At 37.1% G+C, this 15,181-nt stretch overlaps 1 protein-coding gene across 1 annotated transcript in view; it reads left to right on the forward strand.

Annotated features, from left to right (window-relative positions):
* The window catches only part of LOC306769557 (diacylglycerol kinase delta), a gene marked incomplete at its 5' end in the record, with an annotated part of 97,589 nt that extends 82,979 nt beyond the window's left edge, over nucleotides 1-14,610 (forward strand). Inside the window, 10 exons of the mRNA XM_079258221.1 lie at nucleotides 335-431; nucleotides 520-627; nucleotides 707-820; nucleotides 5,216-5,350; nucleotides 5,837-6,000; nucleotides 9,155-9,260; nucleotides 9,547-9,636; nucleotides 11,361-11,474; nucleotides 11,595-11,709; nucleotides 14,052-14,610. Coding sequence (XP_079114347.1) covers nucleotides 335-431; nucleotides 520-627; nucleotides 707-820; nucleotides 5,216-5,350; nucleotides 5,837-6,000; nucleotides 9,155-9,260; nucleotides 9,547-9,636; nucleotides 11,361-11,474; nucleotides 11,595-11,709; nucleotides 14,052-14,104 — 1,096 coding nt within the window. The 3' untranslated portion in view covers nucleotides 14,105-14,610. The remainder of the gene's footprint in view (nucleotides 1-334; nucleotides 432-519; nucleotides 628-706; nucleotides 821-5,215; nucleotides 5,351-5,836; nucleotides 6,001-9,154; nucleotides 9,261-9,546; nucleotides 9,637-11,360; nucleotides 11,475-11,594; nucleotides 11,710-14,051) is intronic.
* Nucleotides 14,611-15,181: the final 571 nt, after the last annotated feature.

The raw sequence follows: 15,181 nt of genomic DNA on the forward strand, positions 1-15,181 counted from the left end.
ATGGGCGAGTTAGAAAAAAATTCACTCCCCCCACAGTTGTCATGAAGGTAAACCTGACCTATTAAACCTAAAATGGATTTTTGTACCAGGCTGTAAACATGTTTATTTCTGCTATGAAGTTGGTCTTTTTAACATGGGAGTCTGTTGGATTTGCTCTTTTTTGGAGCCTCTAGTGGATAAAGGGGGAACTGCATCTTTATGCGCTTCCTCATATGCCTCACTTTTTAACCACTGGATGCTCCATCCATCTTTCATGTACGGTCGCTAGTTTTAACCTAAAGATTCCAGGTCAGTGAGACCACATCTGATTGGTTGTTTCCGTCTCCATCTACAGTAGTCGCACCAAAAACATGATGTGGTATGGAGTCCTGGGGACCAAAGAACTGGTCCAGAAGACTTACAAGAACCTGGAGCAGAGAGTTCAGCTGGAGGTCAGATTTCTGCTAACAAACATAAAAGTGTGATTTATACTCTGGATGACAAACTGCAGTCGGCTGATCTCATCCTCTGCCTCCACAGTGTGACGGGGTCCACATTTCTCTGCCGAGTCTGCAGGGTTTAGCTGTTCTCAACATACCCAGCTACGCAGGTGGAATCAACTTCTGGGGAGGCACCAAGGAGGATAATGTGAGTGTTGTGCAGCTATAAATTCTAAATTTATCAAACAGAAGGGCCATTTTAAGTGATGTTATTTTGTATTGTTCAGAACTTTGGAGCTCCGTCATTTGACGATAAGAAGCTGGAGGTGGTGGCGGTGTTTGGCAGCATGCAGATGGCCGTTTCCAGAGTCATCAACCTGCAGCACCACCGCATTGCACAGGTATTACACACACCAAACTGCCTAAAAACATGTCTGTACTTTGGAAGATCTGTGTAAAACCTACCTCTTGGAAGTGTTGTAACAGTCCTACTGTTAGCTTATAGATGCATTTTGGTACACAGTTTTCTGGGCTGTTTGGATTTTCTTCATTGATTCATTTGTGATTTCTTTTTGATAATATTTCACATTAATCTTTTTAATTGATTGTTAATACAAAAATACAAAAGTTCAATGTAAGTTGGAATGTGAACTATAACATATGCATATCTGGATTAGATCAAATCAAATTAAACTTTATTTGTAGAACCCTTTTGATGCACACAGCAACACAATTTGCACACAATTATAAAAACAATTTTTTTTCAGATACAATTATATACACACACACACACACACACACACACACACACACACACACACACACAGCACATGTACCCTTACCCACACCTACCCCAGTTTGCATGAACGTGATCTCCCATCCTCCAATTAGTCTTATAACTGAATGTAAAACTGTCTAACAGGATAAAAATATCTGGCTTGATGTTGCTGTGATGAAACAATATTTTGAAGATCCATTCACACCAAAAGCCAGCTCCGCCATTGTCTTCAGTCAAGGACAATTGATCCACTACAGGATACCCCCAGGTCAGGGCAGGCCTGGGGTCCACCCTACAGCCACAGGTCTGCAGTGCAGGACCCCCAAGGCCATTCAGACCAGGGTAGTCACCATGGCAACAACCCTGTAGACTGAACAGACAAAGCCATCGGCATGAAGGATCCCCAGGTGGAAATGACTGGAGTTAAAAATAAAAAAAATAAAAAAAGATCAAATAACCTTAAAAACCAGAATAAAGATGAATAAAACAGTTCATGATAAAAAACTGATTAAAGTAAAATGAAAAATGTGTAAAAACAGTGTGTCTGGGGGAAAAAAAAACCAAAACAATAAAAAGAGACAAATAAATAAATAAATAGTATTAACAATAAATAGGAAAATAAATGTGGAAAAAACCATAAAACAGATTATAAAAGATGAAGAAAATCAAACAAGCATTCAGAAAAAGCATTAAGCTGGAGGTTAGCTTGATCAGAAAATTTGAAGGTTAAAATATTAAGTAAATATCAATTTAAAAAGTTGGAACAAAATTCAAGTTATATGATGAACAGTGAAGAAATCGTATTAAATTGTTAACAAATACTTTGGTGCAAGTTAGCTGTTTTGCTGTTTTAGTCACTTTCCCTAATGACCCATCACCGCCTGGAGTATCTGAACTAGCGACACATCTGTGGTTTGTTTTAGATACACTAATGTCCACTTTTACAAGCATAAAATGAAGCGTTTCATAATGTGCCCCCGGCTCAGCTGCTCTTCTGGGAAATTTCAAAGCAGAATATCAAACTGTGGACTTATAAAAGAAACGCAGTCAAATGGAATGAAAATATATGGTAATTCAAGTGTAAGTGTCCTTTTTTTCCATTTTAATTATTAAGTTCCTCGTTAGTGACTGAAACATCAGGAGCTATTCTATTCAACTGACATGACTATCACCAAATCTAGTTTTTATTTTCTTAAAATATGTTTTTGTTTTGTCTAAATAATCTAATGAACATGAGGGCTAGATCCAGCTGTCTACAGTAGAGCTGATTATAAGCCATTCTACCACTTCATCATGTCAGTGATCTTTGTTTAAATGGTAGTTTGGTCCCACTAAATGTTTATGGTAAGTTTATGAAACTTTATAGTTCGAGCAGAGCAGAAGGATTGTATTACAGGCTAACATGTGAAATAGGTCAATATTTAACTTGTCTCTTTTAATTAAAAAGTGAAATAAAAAAATACACGCTGGTTTTATTCAGCTGGTTTAACCTTCAGTATCTGAGAAGAGGAAACAAAACAGATGCTAAAGGCTAGCACAAATGACAGAAATGTTATAAATATGTTTATAAGTGGATTATATCATCTAACATTTACTGACATTTAAGGCAAATGTAGGAAAAGTCATGTTAGCTAGCTGTAAACTAGCTGTGCTGTGGGTGTATTGCATAGACATATATAAGTAGACGCGACATAGCATCACGCTGCCTATACAAGCTGAAGTCTCATCATGTCACCATCTTGGATGGGTCTCCTATGCGCCCCAATTTATTTGCAAGGTGTAGGCCCAACCCAATAACTTCACAAATTTTTACCTTATTTTTCTCATTGTTTGGTTTGTTACAAAGGGCAGAGATATTATTATGATAGGGATCACTGTCAAACATTTAAAACAACGTGCTTTTATGCAAAACAATTTTTTTGGTAGATATATGATTATATAGACATTGTATATACATAATGTAAATAAATATATAAATGAATTTGGTACCAACATTTTTGATTGTTTATTGATGCATTCGGATTTATATATCTATTTTTATCTGGTGAAATAAAATATTATTCAACCATACTTGTGAAATGTAATTCCACACGATCTGCTTTTTAGCATTTCACCAGTTATTGCATCCGTATGCTGAACAAAATACAGGAATAGCTGCTGATTTTCTCTTGACTACAGTTGACTTTCTTTTTTTACATTTATTAATTTATTGATATAGAAATACAGTTGTACAACTGTATGGCGGCGCTATGATACGTCTAGGTATTTATGTCTACAGCAAAAGTCATGTTAGCTAGCTGTAAGTTAGCTGTGCTAAGCGAGCATACTTGAGATGCTAACGTTGTTCTTGGTTAGAAGACGTTTGTGGTTTAAAAGACTTTTACATTTTGTGAGTAACAGTGTTTTGACCATCAAAGATCAAAAAAAGGGAGCAACTTCATTAAAAAAATAAACTTGTAAAACAGTATCAAGAAGTGGAGGAGTTTCTCCCCTGGTCCTTTCCAGCAAAGTTACCTTAAAGAAACATTGCAAAGAAGCAAAGTTTTCTTAATAAAATAGTTATAGATATCTAAAAGAGCGAAAGCACTAACCAGGCTAAGGAACATTAAAGGACGGGGAAAACTTTCCTTTGACAGATGTTGTTTTGTAGGAATATAAAGTACACTTGAGAAACTGTAAACCCGTTGATCATATTATTACTTTACCTCGACTCACCACACAGTGAAAAGAAAACGGGTTAAAAGAAAAACGGACTAAATAAAACGCTTGTAAAACTCAGCAGCAGAGCTTTAAACAAAAAACTTCCCACTGCAGCTGATCAGTCGACACGTCTGCTACCTGCTGTCTTTTATGGCTTTTATAATGTCGCTCACAGGAGCTGCTCAGTGAACTGCCGCAGAGCAAAGAGCTTCAAAAAAGAAATAGAAGAAAAGGAGCGTTTGTTTGTAAGACATTATCATTTTAATAACCTACAATTACCGTGCTTTCCCCCTTTTCTCTCTTCCATTTATAAAGTGGTTAAGATCCTAGGCAGCTTACTGGTAAGGTGTATAATCTTCTTTCTCTGCACAGCTCAGCCTTTGTAGGAAGATTTACACGTACATATCTCATCCATACATCAAAGACATGCTTGTGATGAATGTAAGCAGACCCACGCTTTGCTTCCACATATCGGCGTCAGACCTGTTTACAGCTGCGACCGTTTCTCCTTACTTTAGCTGTAATACTAAAGCAACCTGTAGCGCCGGAGCCCCCTCATGTCTTTATTTGGGGAAACTATTGAATAACCATAATAGTAGCGTCAGCTTTCTATATCCTGTTCACCAGGAGGCTTACGCTGTTGGAATGAAAAGAGTCCTCATCCCCCACACATTCACAAAGGATTACAGAAATTATGCAACGTCTCAAATTAAAGAGTCTGCACTGAAATTCAAACCCACATGACGGCCTTTCCTCAAATACGTTGAGGAGTGGAAGTTAAGATCATTAAAGGTGGAGTATGTAAGATTTTTAATATTAAAAAAAATTAACTAAAAAATAACTACAATCATAATTAGATTTTTTTTAAACATGTAGGTTCCGGTCTGTCCATATTTGATGTGTTATTAAATTACAAGTTTAATTAATGTCAAAGACCCTTCTTAAATGTTTGGCTACCAGTAAAAAAAAAAAAAAAGTGCTTTTTGTCATTAATTAAACTTGTAATTTAATAACGCATCAAATATGGACAGACTGGAACCTATTTGTTCAAAAAAGTTTCTAATTATGATTGTCGTTATTTTATTAGTTAATTTATTTTGAAAATATTGAAAATCTTACATACTCCACCTTTTAAGGCACGATATGAATGAAACATACAAATAATTACTTTTTTATATTTTTATTATGATTTTTTATACCTGTGTCCAAACAAACTTTCATGCATGTGCATAAATTCTCTTCATTACGAATAAACGCATTTACAGTTCTTGTTTTTTAAGAAGAGGAAGAAAGAAACTGCTTTTCTGCTTGTGTTTAGTGCCGGCAGGTGAAGATCACCATCCTGGGAGAGGAGGGCGTTCCTGTGCAGGTGGACGGGGAAGCCTGGATCCAGCCTCCAGGCATCGTTAAGATCGTCCACAAGAACCGAGCTCAGATGCTCACCAGGGACAGGGTAAGATACAGGCCAGGCCAACACCTCTGTCAGCGAATTCTGATTGTACACCGTGTGTTTGTCAGCGTCTGTCCGCCGCGGAGTCAAACATCCCTCCTTTCATAAATGTTTCAGCTGAAAAATCCACTCAGCCCCTCGTCTCCAGCTCTCCGCTCACATTGTTGACTCTTTCTATTTCGGGACTTCTTGAAACAAATCCGTGCCCACTGTGTTTGTCCTCTCTTCATGCTGCTCGAACCTCTGAGAGCTCTCTTCAGAGGTTTGTTTCCATGGTTTCCATCCTTGAGCACATCTGAGAGTGAAGACTGTTAACTGACTGGTTTTATCCTCTTAAATGTGGTGTGTATTGAGTAAAATACTGACACTTGTGTGTGAGCAGAATACGAGGAGATGTATTTTATATAGAGCTTCTTGTGTGTGTGTCCTTTAGAAAAATAAAACTGCCTGAATTTTCCTTGTTTTTGTTTTTTTTTTTTTTGCAACCAGGCGTTTGAGAGCACGCTGAAGTCGTGGGAGGATAAAAGGAAGATCGACAGCTACCGCGCCGCCAGGCCTCGCCTTAACTCGCAGCAGTCCATGGAGTACCTGACGGAGGAGGAGTGTGCTCAGGTTCAGCAGCTGGGAATCGTGGCTGACGCTCTCATCAACAAGTGTGTGACACTTTCACTTACATCCAGATGAGATGTTTGTTCATTTAATGTGATTGCTGCCGTGTTTCATATTTAATTTTTATTTCTTTGCTGTGTTTTGATATACAGTTGTGCTCATATTTATTCATTAAAGAAGGAAAAAAACAGCTGCCTGTAAGCTGAAATTGACTAAAGTAATAAGAAATAACAATTTTATAAAAATCATTACATTATTTACTAATTCTGGTTCAATAGAATTTTTTTTTTTTTTTTAAAAAGGCAAACAAATAAGATAATTTATTACATATTACATCACTCATAAACTAATATCTAGTTGAACAATCCTTTAATGTTTCCGCTCCAGTCAGGTGTTTTCTGTTCCTCTCAGTCAGACTTCTGCACCTGTTGACAGGTATTTTGTCCCACTGTTCAACAGAAAAGTGCTCTAATTTGTCCAGGACCCATTTGTATATTTGTTTGTTTTCTTTCTTCAACTCAATTAAATGAAAAAACAGTGTCTTATATTAGTAAATTATATTTTTGCAAATTTTTATTTATTGTTCCTTTTTTAAGTCTCCAGTTATTTGAGTGACCGTTGTAAATTCAGCCTTTTCTTTAATGAAAGGAGATGATTACATATGAGCACAACTGTATGTGTTCGTAAACGTGTCCATAACTGTCTTTTCTTTCATCTTGTTGTTTAAGTAAAGCAACATAGACTATATTTACTATGGATGGCTGGATGTATACATACTTATTCCAGAAAGACAGTAGACAGTTTGGACTTGTTGTTGATAGCAGTCTGTATGCTCTTCTTCATCCTCTTTCTTCTGGTATAATTCATTTTCTGTAAAGACGGTACAAAAAGGAAAACAAAGTGAGATAGAGTTGAAAGATCATCTGTTTTATAGACTGTAACGTTCATGTGAAATCAGACTAAACTGTAACATAAAGCTTATTTTCCTAAACCGATTTGACACATTCCCACTCTGTCATGGTCCATCTCAGGGAAATAAACCAGAGATTTTCTGTTGGACAGTAAAGATTTCAGCTGAATCTAAGTCATAGAGTCTGTACCAGAATTTACTCATCTCTGCTTGATTCTTGACCCCCTAATGAAATTTGAGAAACACATGAAAAATAAAATCTGAAAACAATTTATATTGTTTAGAATTAATCAGGAACTAAATCTGGGATTCAGTTCCTGATTAATTTCAGACATTTATGCTATGATTTCACAGGTATCATACAGCATGACAGCATGGGGGCAGGCCCATGGGGGCAGGCCCATCCCTCAGTCACAAAGTCCACCGGGTCATTGTTCAATCAAGCTATAAAAGTCATGGACAAAAAGCCAATCTACTCTTCTATTCTATTCTATTCTACAGTCTTTTATCAGATGCTTTTATCCAAAGCGACTTACATATGAGAGTGAGAACAACACAGGCACTAAACCGTAGAGGACATCGTAGGAAGGTGGCGTTAAAAGGCGTTTTTATCAGCCAGCGAGTTTAACAGTTTTCTCACATGTTAGTTGACAAGTTGCAGATTTTTACCCACGTGTTCTCATCAGAAAATTAGTCTGTTATGTTTGTTTTTTTTTTTTACAGAAAATCATACATTTATTCAGCTTTTCTTTTTTTTCAACTCTTTCCCTACAGAGGAATGCTGTCCTCCGCCCTGGAGAACCGTGTCAAATAGGAAGTATGAAACAAGTAGGGAACAGCAGGAAGAAAGTAATGAATTATTAAGGAATAATCATTAAGCAAACTGAGAAATTAATCATGGGATTTATTGCGAAATGGGAAAATCTTCTGTAACAAAGCATCAGATGTAGTTTGTGTCGGTCTGGATGAGTTTTTATAACATAGAAATGTATTTCTAACACCTCATGGTGCCATTAAAGTTAATACTTTAAGTGAAAACATCATCATCCTTCATGTTGCTTGATAGCAAAGCTCATCTGCAGAACGGAAACCATAAAAGGTCAATTCTGCTCCACATTTAGGGAATTGTTAATCCCACTGCAATTATGGAGCTTATTGAAGTTTTCTCCATTACACCGACAAGATGTTTTAATTCCTTTTCATTCAAAAAGAAAGTCTGATTTGTTTGGAAAGTTTATTTCGATATGTCCAATAAAATAAAATAAAGCATACAAAAGAAACAAAAGTAACTTTAAAAAAAAAAAAGAAACAACAAAATACTCGAAAAGGAGTGGGCAGAAGTAAACAAAAATTTTAAAGTCCACCCCTTTGCCATCAGTGTTACCGCGTATTGATATACACACACATACATATATATTACAAATAATATTTCAAAATGTTTTTACTGTTCTTTACATCTGTATATAAAGAAAGGGACAAATAAACAACAATATATACAGCATTGTCAGTGACTCTTGCTGAATATTAACTCTTCTGCAGCCATGTACCTGGCAAATATCTTTTTATAGTTTTTTAATTGTATCATATGTGGACACTGCTTCAACCCTTGTTCTAACCCATTCCACAACTTTACCCCTCGTACGGAAACACAGAATCCCCTCAGTGCTGTCCTCACCCGGTGTGTTTTTAAGTCAAATTTTCCCCTGAGATTATAAACTTCCTCGTTTTCCCAGAACAGTGTTTGAATGCTAAATGGTGTTGTTATTTTTTTCATTTGGACAATATTTGTGCTGTTTAAAATTCAACAATATCCATATTCTTTAATAATATTGGTTTTAAAAATAATGCATTAGTATGTTCCAGATATTTAACATTATGAATCATTCGTATTACTCTTTTTTTTTTTTTTTGTAAAATAACCAGAAAGTAAAGAGAATTTTTGACCCAAACCTCAGCTCAAAAGGGTTAAATAAGGCAGAATAAGTGATTAATATAGAATATGGTGTGATTTATAATTCAAGAATTCTTTTGCTTAGTATTATAATGAAATGATTTGTTGTTCAATAAAAAAAATCAAACAAATAAAAAAAAACTAATGAGTAAATGTAAAGTCAGTCTGTAAAGCTGGAGATGTTTGCTGACTGATGAACCTCTTGTAGAAGAACATAAGCCTTCGGCTGATGCTTTTATCAACATCAACAGGCTGGAATCATCACTAGCATTGTGTCTTTGCAGCTCAGTGAAATGCTAAATCACAACTCTGATAGAGTCCTCAATTTCCTCCCCAGAATCCGCGAGGCAGCCAAAACCCACAAGCTGGTGGAGCAGGAGTTGGCTCACGCCGTCAACGCCACGGCCCTGGTGCTCACAGAGGCCAAGCTGTCCAACCCCGAGGTAAGACACTGAGGCGAGGAGGACAGACAGATGGACGGACAGATGGCCAGTGTGACTGATGAAATGGAGAACCAAAGCATGCAGATTTCAGCAATATGCTGGAGTCTGATTGTTCCCCTGGTTAACCTGAAATCCAGGATGTTGTGTCAAGGACACATTTGGTTTAAAGTACTGAACAGGCACAAAGTTTAAAACTGATCAATGATGGTGGAATTTCCATTTTCTTGTTAACATACAGAAACATTTTCATTCGAGAGCATGAACTTGACTGTATTTGTGTGTTTAGTGTCTGAGTCGCAGCACAGCAGTGGAAATCGTGAACAGCAGTAAAGTCCTCCAGGCTGAGACCAGTATGCTGCTGGATGGGAAACTACTGGTACGGCTAACGCCATTCAGTCGCCGTGATCTTGTGTCTTTGTTTAGTTTGTGTACTGTAGTGGAGTGTTTTTCAACCTTTTTTTGAGCCAAGGTACACTTTTTCCACAGAAAATGTCACAAGGCACAGCACAAACCAAATTGTTTAAAAAAAAAAAAAAAAAAAAAAAAAAAAAAAAGCCGATATTAATAATTTAAAGTCCATCTTATCAAAGAGTCTTGCATAGCCATCAGATAAACACAAGAAAAAGGATTTTGTGATTTTTTTTTTTTTTTCCTTTACTTTTTAGACCAATCAGGTGCAATTGGATCATTTCTCCTGGCACACCTGATGATCTCTCACATAGCAGTTGAAAAACACTGATCTAGTGCTTCATTAACGCTGTATGGAAGCAGACGTTTGGGAAAAATGAACACATTTATGAGTTTTAATTCCTTTAATTACAAATAAAAGTTTAATCCACTTTAAACGGGTGAAAAATAACCATGTAAACACCTAATTCTGAATGAAATTGACCATTTTAAATTAAACTTAATCCCAAAGTAATTGGCCGGTTTTTTCCCATTTTAAATATGAACTGATTCATTCCTCCATCATGGAAAAGTGAATTTTGCTGAAAGTTTATTGGGATTGTTCTGCACGTGCTCGTTACTTTGTCCCGTCCCGATGATGCGCATACGGATTTCTGCCTTTTGTCTTCCTTCTCCTCCACAGCTGCTGAAAAAGTAAGGTAGTATGTTCGTGTCAAGCTGGTGCTTCAAAATTTGCATCACAATCAAAGCAAAAACTGTTCTTATTATGTGGTTTTCAATGTTATATCCATGGGAACCTCAATTCAGTTACAATTTCTGTGTAAACTTGAAGGAAAATACTTAGAAATTAATTTATTCCAAATTAAAAAACGTCAGGTAACCAGTGTGTCAAGAAAATACAATTATAATCAAAATCAAAGCAAAAATGGTTCATATTGTGTGTTTTTTATGTTGTATCCATGTAAATCTCAATTTGGAATTAATATTTTTTGTATAAACTGGAAGGAAAATACTTTGATTCTGAATTAATTAATTCAGAGTAAATTTTTAAAAAAAAACTCAGATAAGTGTAGCCTGTGTGTCAAGAAAATCTGATTATAACCCTTAGTATGTGGTTTTTCCATGTTACGTCTAAAAACGAGAAACGGGAAGTGGGGTTTATTTAAATTTAAGTACGTCCCTTGTCCAATCAAAACCCATCTCCACCCTCAGATTTAAAAGGCAATTAAGAAAAGGCAAATACACATGTTTTCCATGTAAACATCAATTTAGACAATTTCCATGTAAACTCAAAGAAGAGTACTTTATTTCCAAATGAATAACTCCGAATTAAAATAATTCATATAACTGCAGCCAGTGGACTTTTGTGAAGGAGAGTGAACACGAGGAAACTGTTCTTATACTAGCTTTCACTGATTTTTCCACTGATTCCCGAATGATTGATGCTACAGAAAAGAACAGGTTGCCTTTTCTTTTTAATTCTTCTTTTGGCAGAGATGAGATTCTGTAACTTTTACTACAGGAAGCATCTGAATGAATAAAATATGCAGATGACTTTTCCTTCAAAAGAAAGTGACACATTTCCACATTTACATGTCCATGTTCATCACAACCTTAAGCTGATCTGCAGATGGGCACAATCTGTGAACTATTTTACCTCACTCATAAGCACTGACACGTCTTCCTCCACAGTCGGAGTGTCCAGAGGAAGAGGAGCTTCGCTCAACTCTGAACAGCCTCAGCGCCGAGCTCCACAAGCTGGATGACATCCACTGGATCTGTCCACACATGCAGTGCTCGGAGGAGGTGGGGAGGAGGCTCTGCTGTCTTATCACAAGTCACCTTTACTGCTTAGTTTCAGCAACAGCAGTACCATCTGACAAACTGTGATATTACATCAAATGTTCTTCCTGTGTTGCACTTTAGGACTCTGTGAGGAGCAGCAGTAAGAGCACCAGCAGCATGAAGCTGAAGATCATACCCAAGGTGAAGAAGGAGAAAGAAAAGCTCCACAAGCAGAAGTCCAATAGTTCTCTCTCAGGTAAAACATCACAATAAAGCCTAATTCTTCCCCTTAGAGAAGTTTATTTTATAGAATGCCCCTTGAGATGTACCACCTCATTTTTGAGGGGGTCCAAAAACATAAAACAATACATTATAATCAACAATTACACAAATTATACGCAAAACAATATTTAAGATACAGACAAGACAAAACACAAACTTGCTCACTCCTACACCTCTCCACACTCCTGCCCATGTACAGATGTAAGACACAAAAATTACACAGCTAGGGATGTCAGAATCAGTGATTATTGAACATGTCACAGATTTTTTTTTTTTTTTTTTTAAAAAGGCAATAATGTAAAGAGCAACATGAGAATAAATTATGTTTACTCATTATTATTATTTTATTTTTTTACTTTTTTTTTTAAAATGTTTTTTTAAATTAATTAATTTGTTTTAGACACATATGATGCCCAACTGTAGGATCTGTCCGTGGGAGAATGAATATTTAGGGTTGTTTATGCACAACTGAGAGATAACAGTCCAGATATGGAGCATCAGCAGGCTGACATGCTACATGAGGTTCCTTCGGTTTGTTGGTCTGATGGCCCAGACTGCAAATGGTTTCCCTCCATGTTAAGATTCTCAAGCATAGGCATCAGAAATGTCTTTATGTAAAAGAAAAATGAGGTAAAGATAAAATTTCACATCAAATTAAGTTGATCTTTGTCACAGCAACGTCATCTTCGGGCACATTACAGAAACATCATTACTGATGTTCTGTCAGTGGATAAGTTACCTTGAAGCTACAATGTCTGTTAATTTTTTGGTGACCCAGTGCAGACATTACAATGAACCTTTCTGTATTGTTGATGGTTTTTGGTTAGCTTTGCCTTGTAGCTGACAAGTGTTACTTTGATCAAACGACGACAGCAGTAGTAACAGTAACTGTCTGTGTTGACAGTTTGCTGTCTGCTGATGATGTTACAGGCTGTTCCAACAGAGTTAGTTTTCTTAGCTAGTTTTCACTGAGCAGGATTTACTTTTAATGTAATATTTAAAGTTCTGTAGTTTCTCGGGAAGACAAGCTAAAGCTAGCCTGCTAGCAGGCTAAGCTAATGTTTGACTAGCTTGACTAGGACTGATTGTAAGCTAAAATGACAACAGCAAGCAGTTTGTAGTTGATGAAGAGAGAGCTGTCAGTCACCAGTTACTAGTTAGTTATTAGTTTAAGAAGAACCAGGGATGAAAAGTCTTGTTAAACAGAAAATACATCTGTTTTAACTGTAATATTGATTACTTTAACTTCTGGCTGTTTTTCTTTCTTCTCTTTAAAATAGTTTTAGACCAAAATACATTTCTAAACTTTTGGTACGTTAGAACCAAACGACAACTTCCGGGGGTAAAAAGTGCCAATAATTGCAGTTTCTCCTTCATCCACTAGGGGCTGCAAAACAGAGGAAATCCCCATAGACTCCCATGTTAAAAAGACCAACTTCACAGCAGAAATAAGCATGTTTACAGCCTGGTACAAAAATCCATTTTCAGTTTAATAGGTCAGGTTTACCTTCATGACAACTTGTGGGGGGAGTGAATTTTTTCCTAACTCCCCCATTTAAAAGTAATTTAATCTAGAAGTTCGTCATATTTAGGGGCGTGTCCTTCTGATTGACAGGTACCTGATATCCCGCTTCAAGTCAGAAGAACATAGAACATCCGCGGTTTTTCGCTGGTTAACAACGTGACTTAGCTTTAGCCCGCTAACCTCCGTTAGCTGGTTAACTCCTGTTAGCACAGGGTTAGCTCTTAGCTACAGGCAGCTCGGAGTTCCCTCAATGTCGATCATCCCGCCCCATGCTCACAGCCCCCCTCTCAGCTCCACCTCTTTGCCCATATTTTATGTGCCGGGATGGCAATTGTAGGAGCTACCCTCCAAGCTTCAATTCTGCTCTTCAGAAACCTATGAGTGACGTCACGGAGGCTCCGTCCATCTTTTTATATACAGTTAATGGTTAGCACCCTTTGGCACATCTCCCACCATCAGGAACTGGTTTAATTTCTGTCCTTTGAATTATAACTAACTCGTGACGTGTATATATTCCACATATACGTGTAACAGAGATAGTTGCCAGCTCCTAAGTGGTCGTCCTAAAAGCCATTAAATGTTTCTAAATGGTGTCAATGGCTAATTTAAATTATTGGCCATGTGCATAATCGTTATGGACACTGTAAGAGACAAATAACATCGACAAGATAAGATTTGTTGAGAAGTACAAATGAATTTTCTCCTGTTAATTATTGGTTGTACATTTTCAACCCTCCTGAGGACCTTGAAACAAGCCGAAGTAAAACATTGCTATTCCGTTTCTCCTGCAGGAACCTGGGATATCAAAGGCGGGGCAGCTGAGGCAGACTCTTCAGTCAACTGAAGTCTCGCATGAGGTGCTTTTCCTTTGCTGTTTAATCCCGACATCCAGGGAGGGACAGCGCCTCCTCCCACCTTCTTCCCCTCTAACCACGATGCTCTGTGGTTTTACAGAGGTGTTAGACGAGAAGTGAAACATTTTTCCCCTCTGTTAGACATCATCAGCTCTTTTTGCTGATAAACAAGAGGATTTTTTTTTTTCTTTTGTGTCGTTCATTGAATTTTTCAGAAGGAAACCGGCTTTGCGTTGCAGTTATTCACCACTGTCGTCATGTTTTTGGCTCCGAGACGCTGCAGCCAGCCTGGAAATCCAACAGGCAATCACGAAAGTGTGGAACAACAGCGTGACGAGGAAATGTGTTAATGTGGTGCTCTCCTTGCATGCTGTGTGCAACCATCTTATCTCACACGTACTATTATAAGTTGTTACAATTTAACTTTTTTATTTTCTTTAATGTTTTCGTTGCTTTGACTTCTGAATAGCCTTTAGACTGCATATTTATTTCATGTTGACACTGCCATGAAAACTCCACTGGCAACAGATCAACAAAATGAACAAACTGAGACATCTCAACGTTATCGTCTACTGAACTGGAGAATATTTTAAATGTTGCAAAAAATATGCTGAGGAATGTACTTGTGTGGGTTTGTATTAACCTGTGAATAATGGAAGTGTTCATGATGAGTTCACAAAGGTTCTATTATTGTTGTTCTAAAGTGGTTCTTAATAGGCTGTTGTGTGACTTGTACAGTTCGAGTCTATGCAGCCGTGCTGCAGAAATAATGACCTTTAACATGAGTCATTTCATCTTGATGTCAGCCTTGTGAAATGATCCACCAGCAGGATTTTAAGTATATTAGCCAGCTCTAAACTGAAATTCATGTGGGAGTAAAAAAAAAAACTAACCCACCCCGCTGTGCATTTAATTTCACAACCATTTTGAGGTGCAGTATCAGATGAAATAACTCGACTTTGATATTTTTTTGGCAGTTTTTGTTGAAGGTGTTTACAGAAGGAGGAAGCAATGTGGACACAGCCCCTCGGTTTATTACGCTTACTTTGTTATACCTTCATGATTGT

The sequence above is a fragment of the Telmatherina bonti genome (assembly GCF_933228915.1).
Source record: "Telmatherina bonti genome assembly, chromosome: 18".
NCBI classification, from domain to species: Eukaryota; Metazoa; Chordata; class Actinopteri; order Atheriniformes; family Telmatherinidae; genus Telmatherina; species Telmatherina bonti.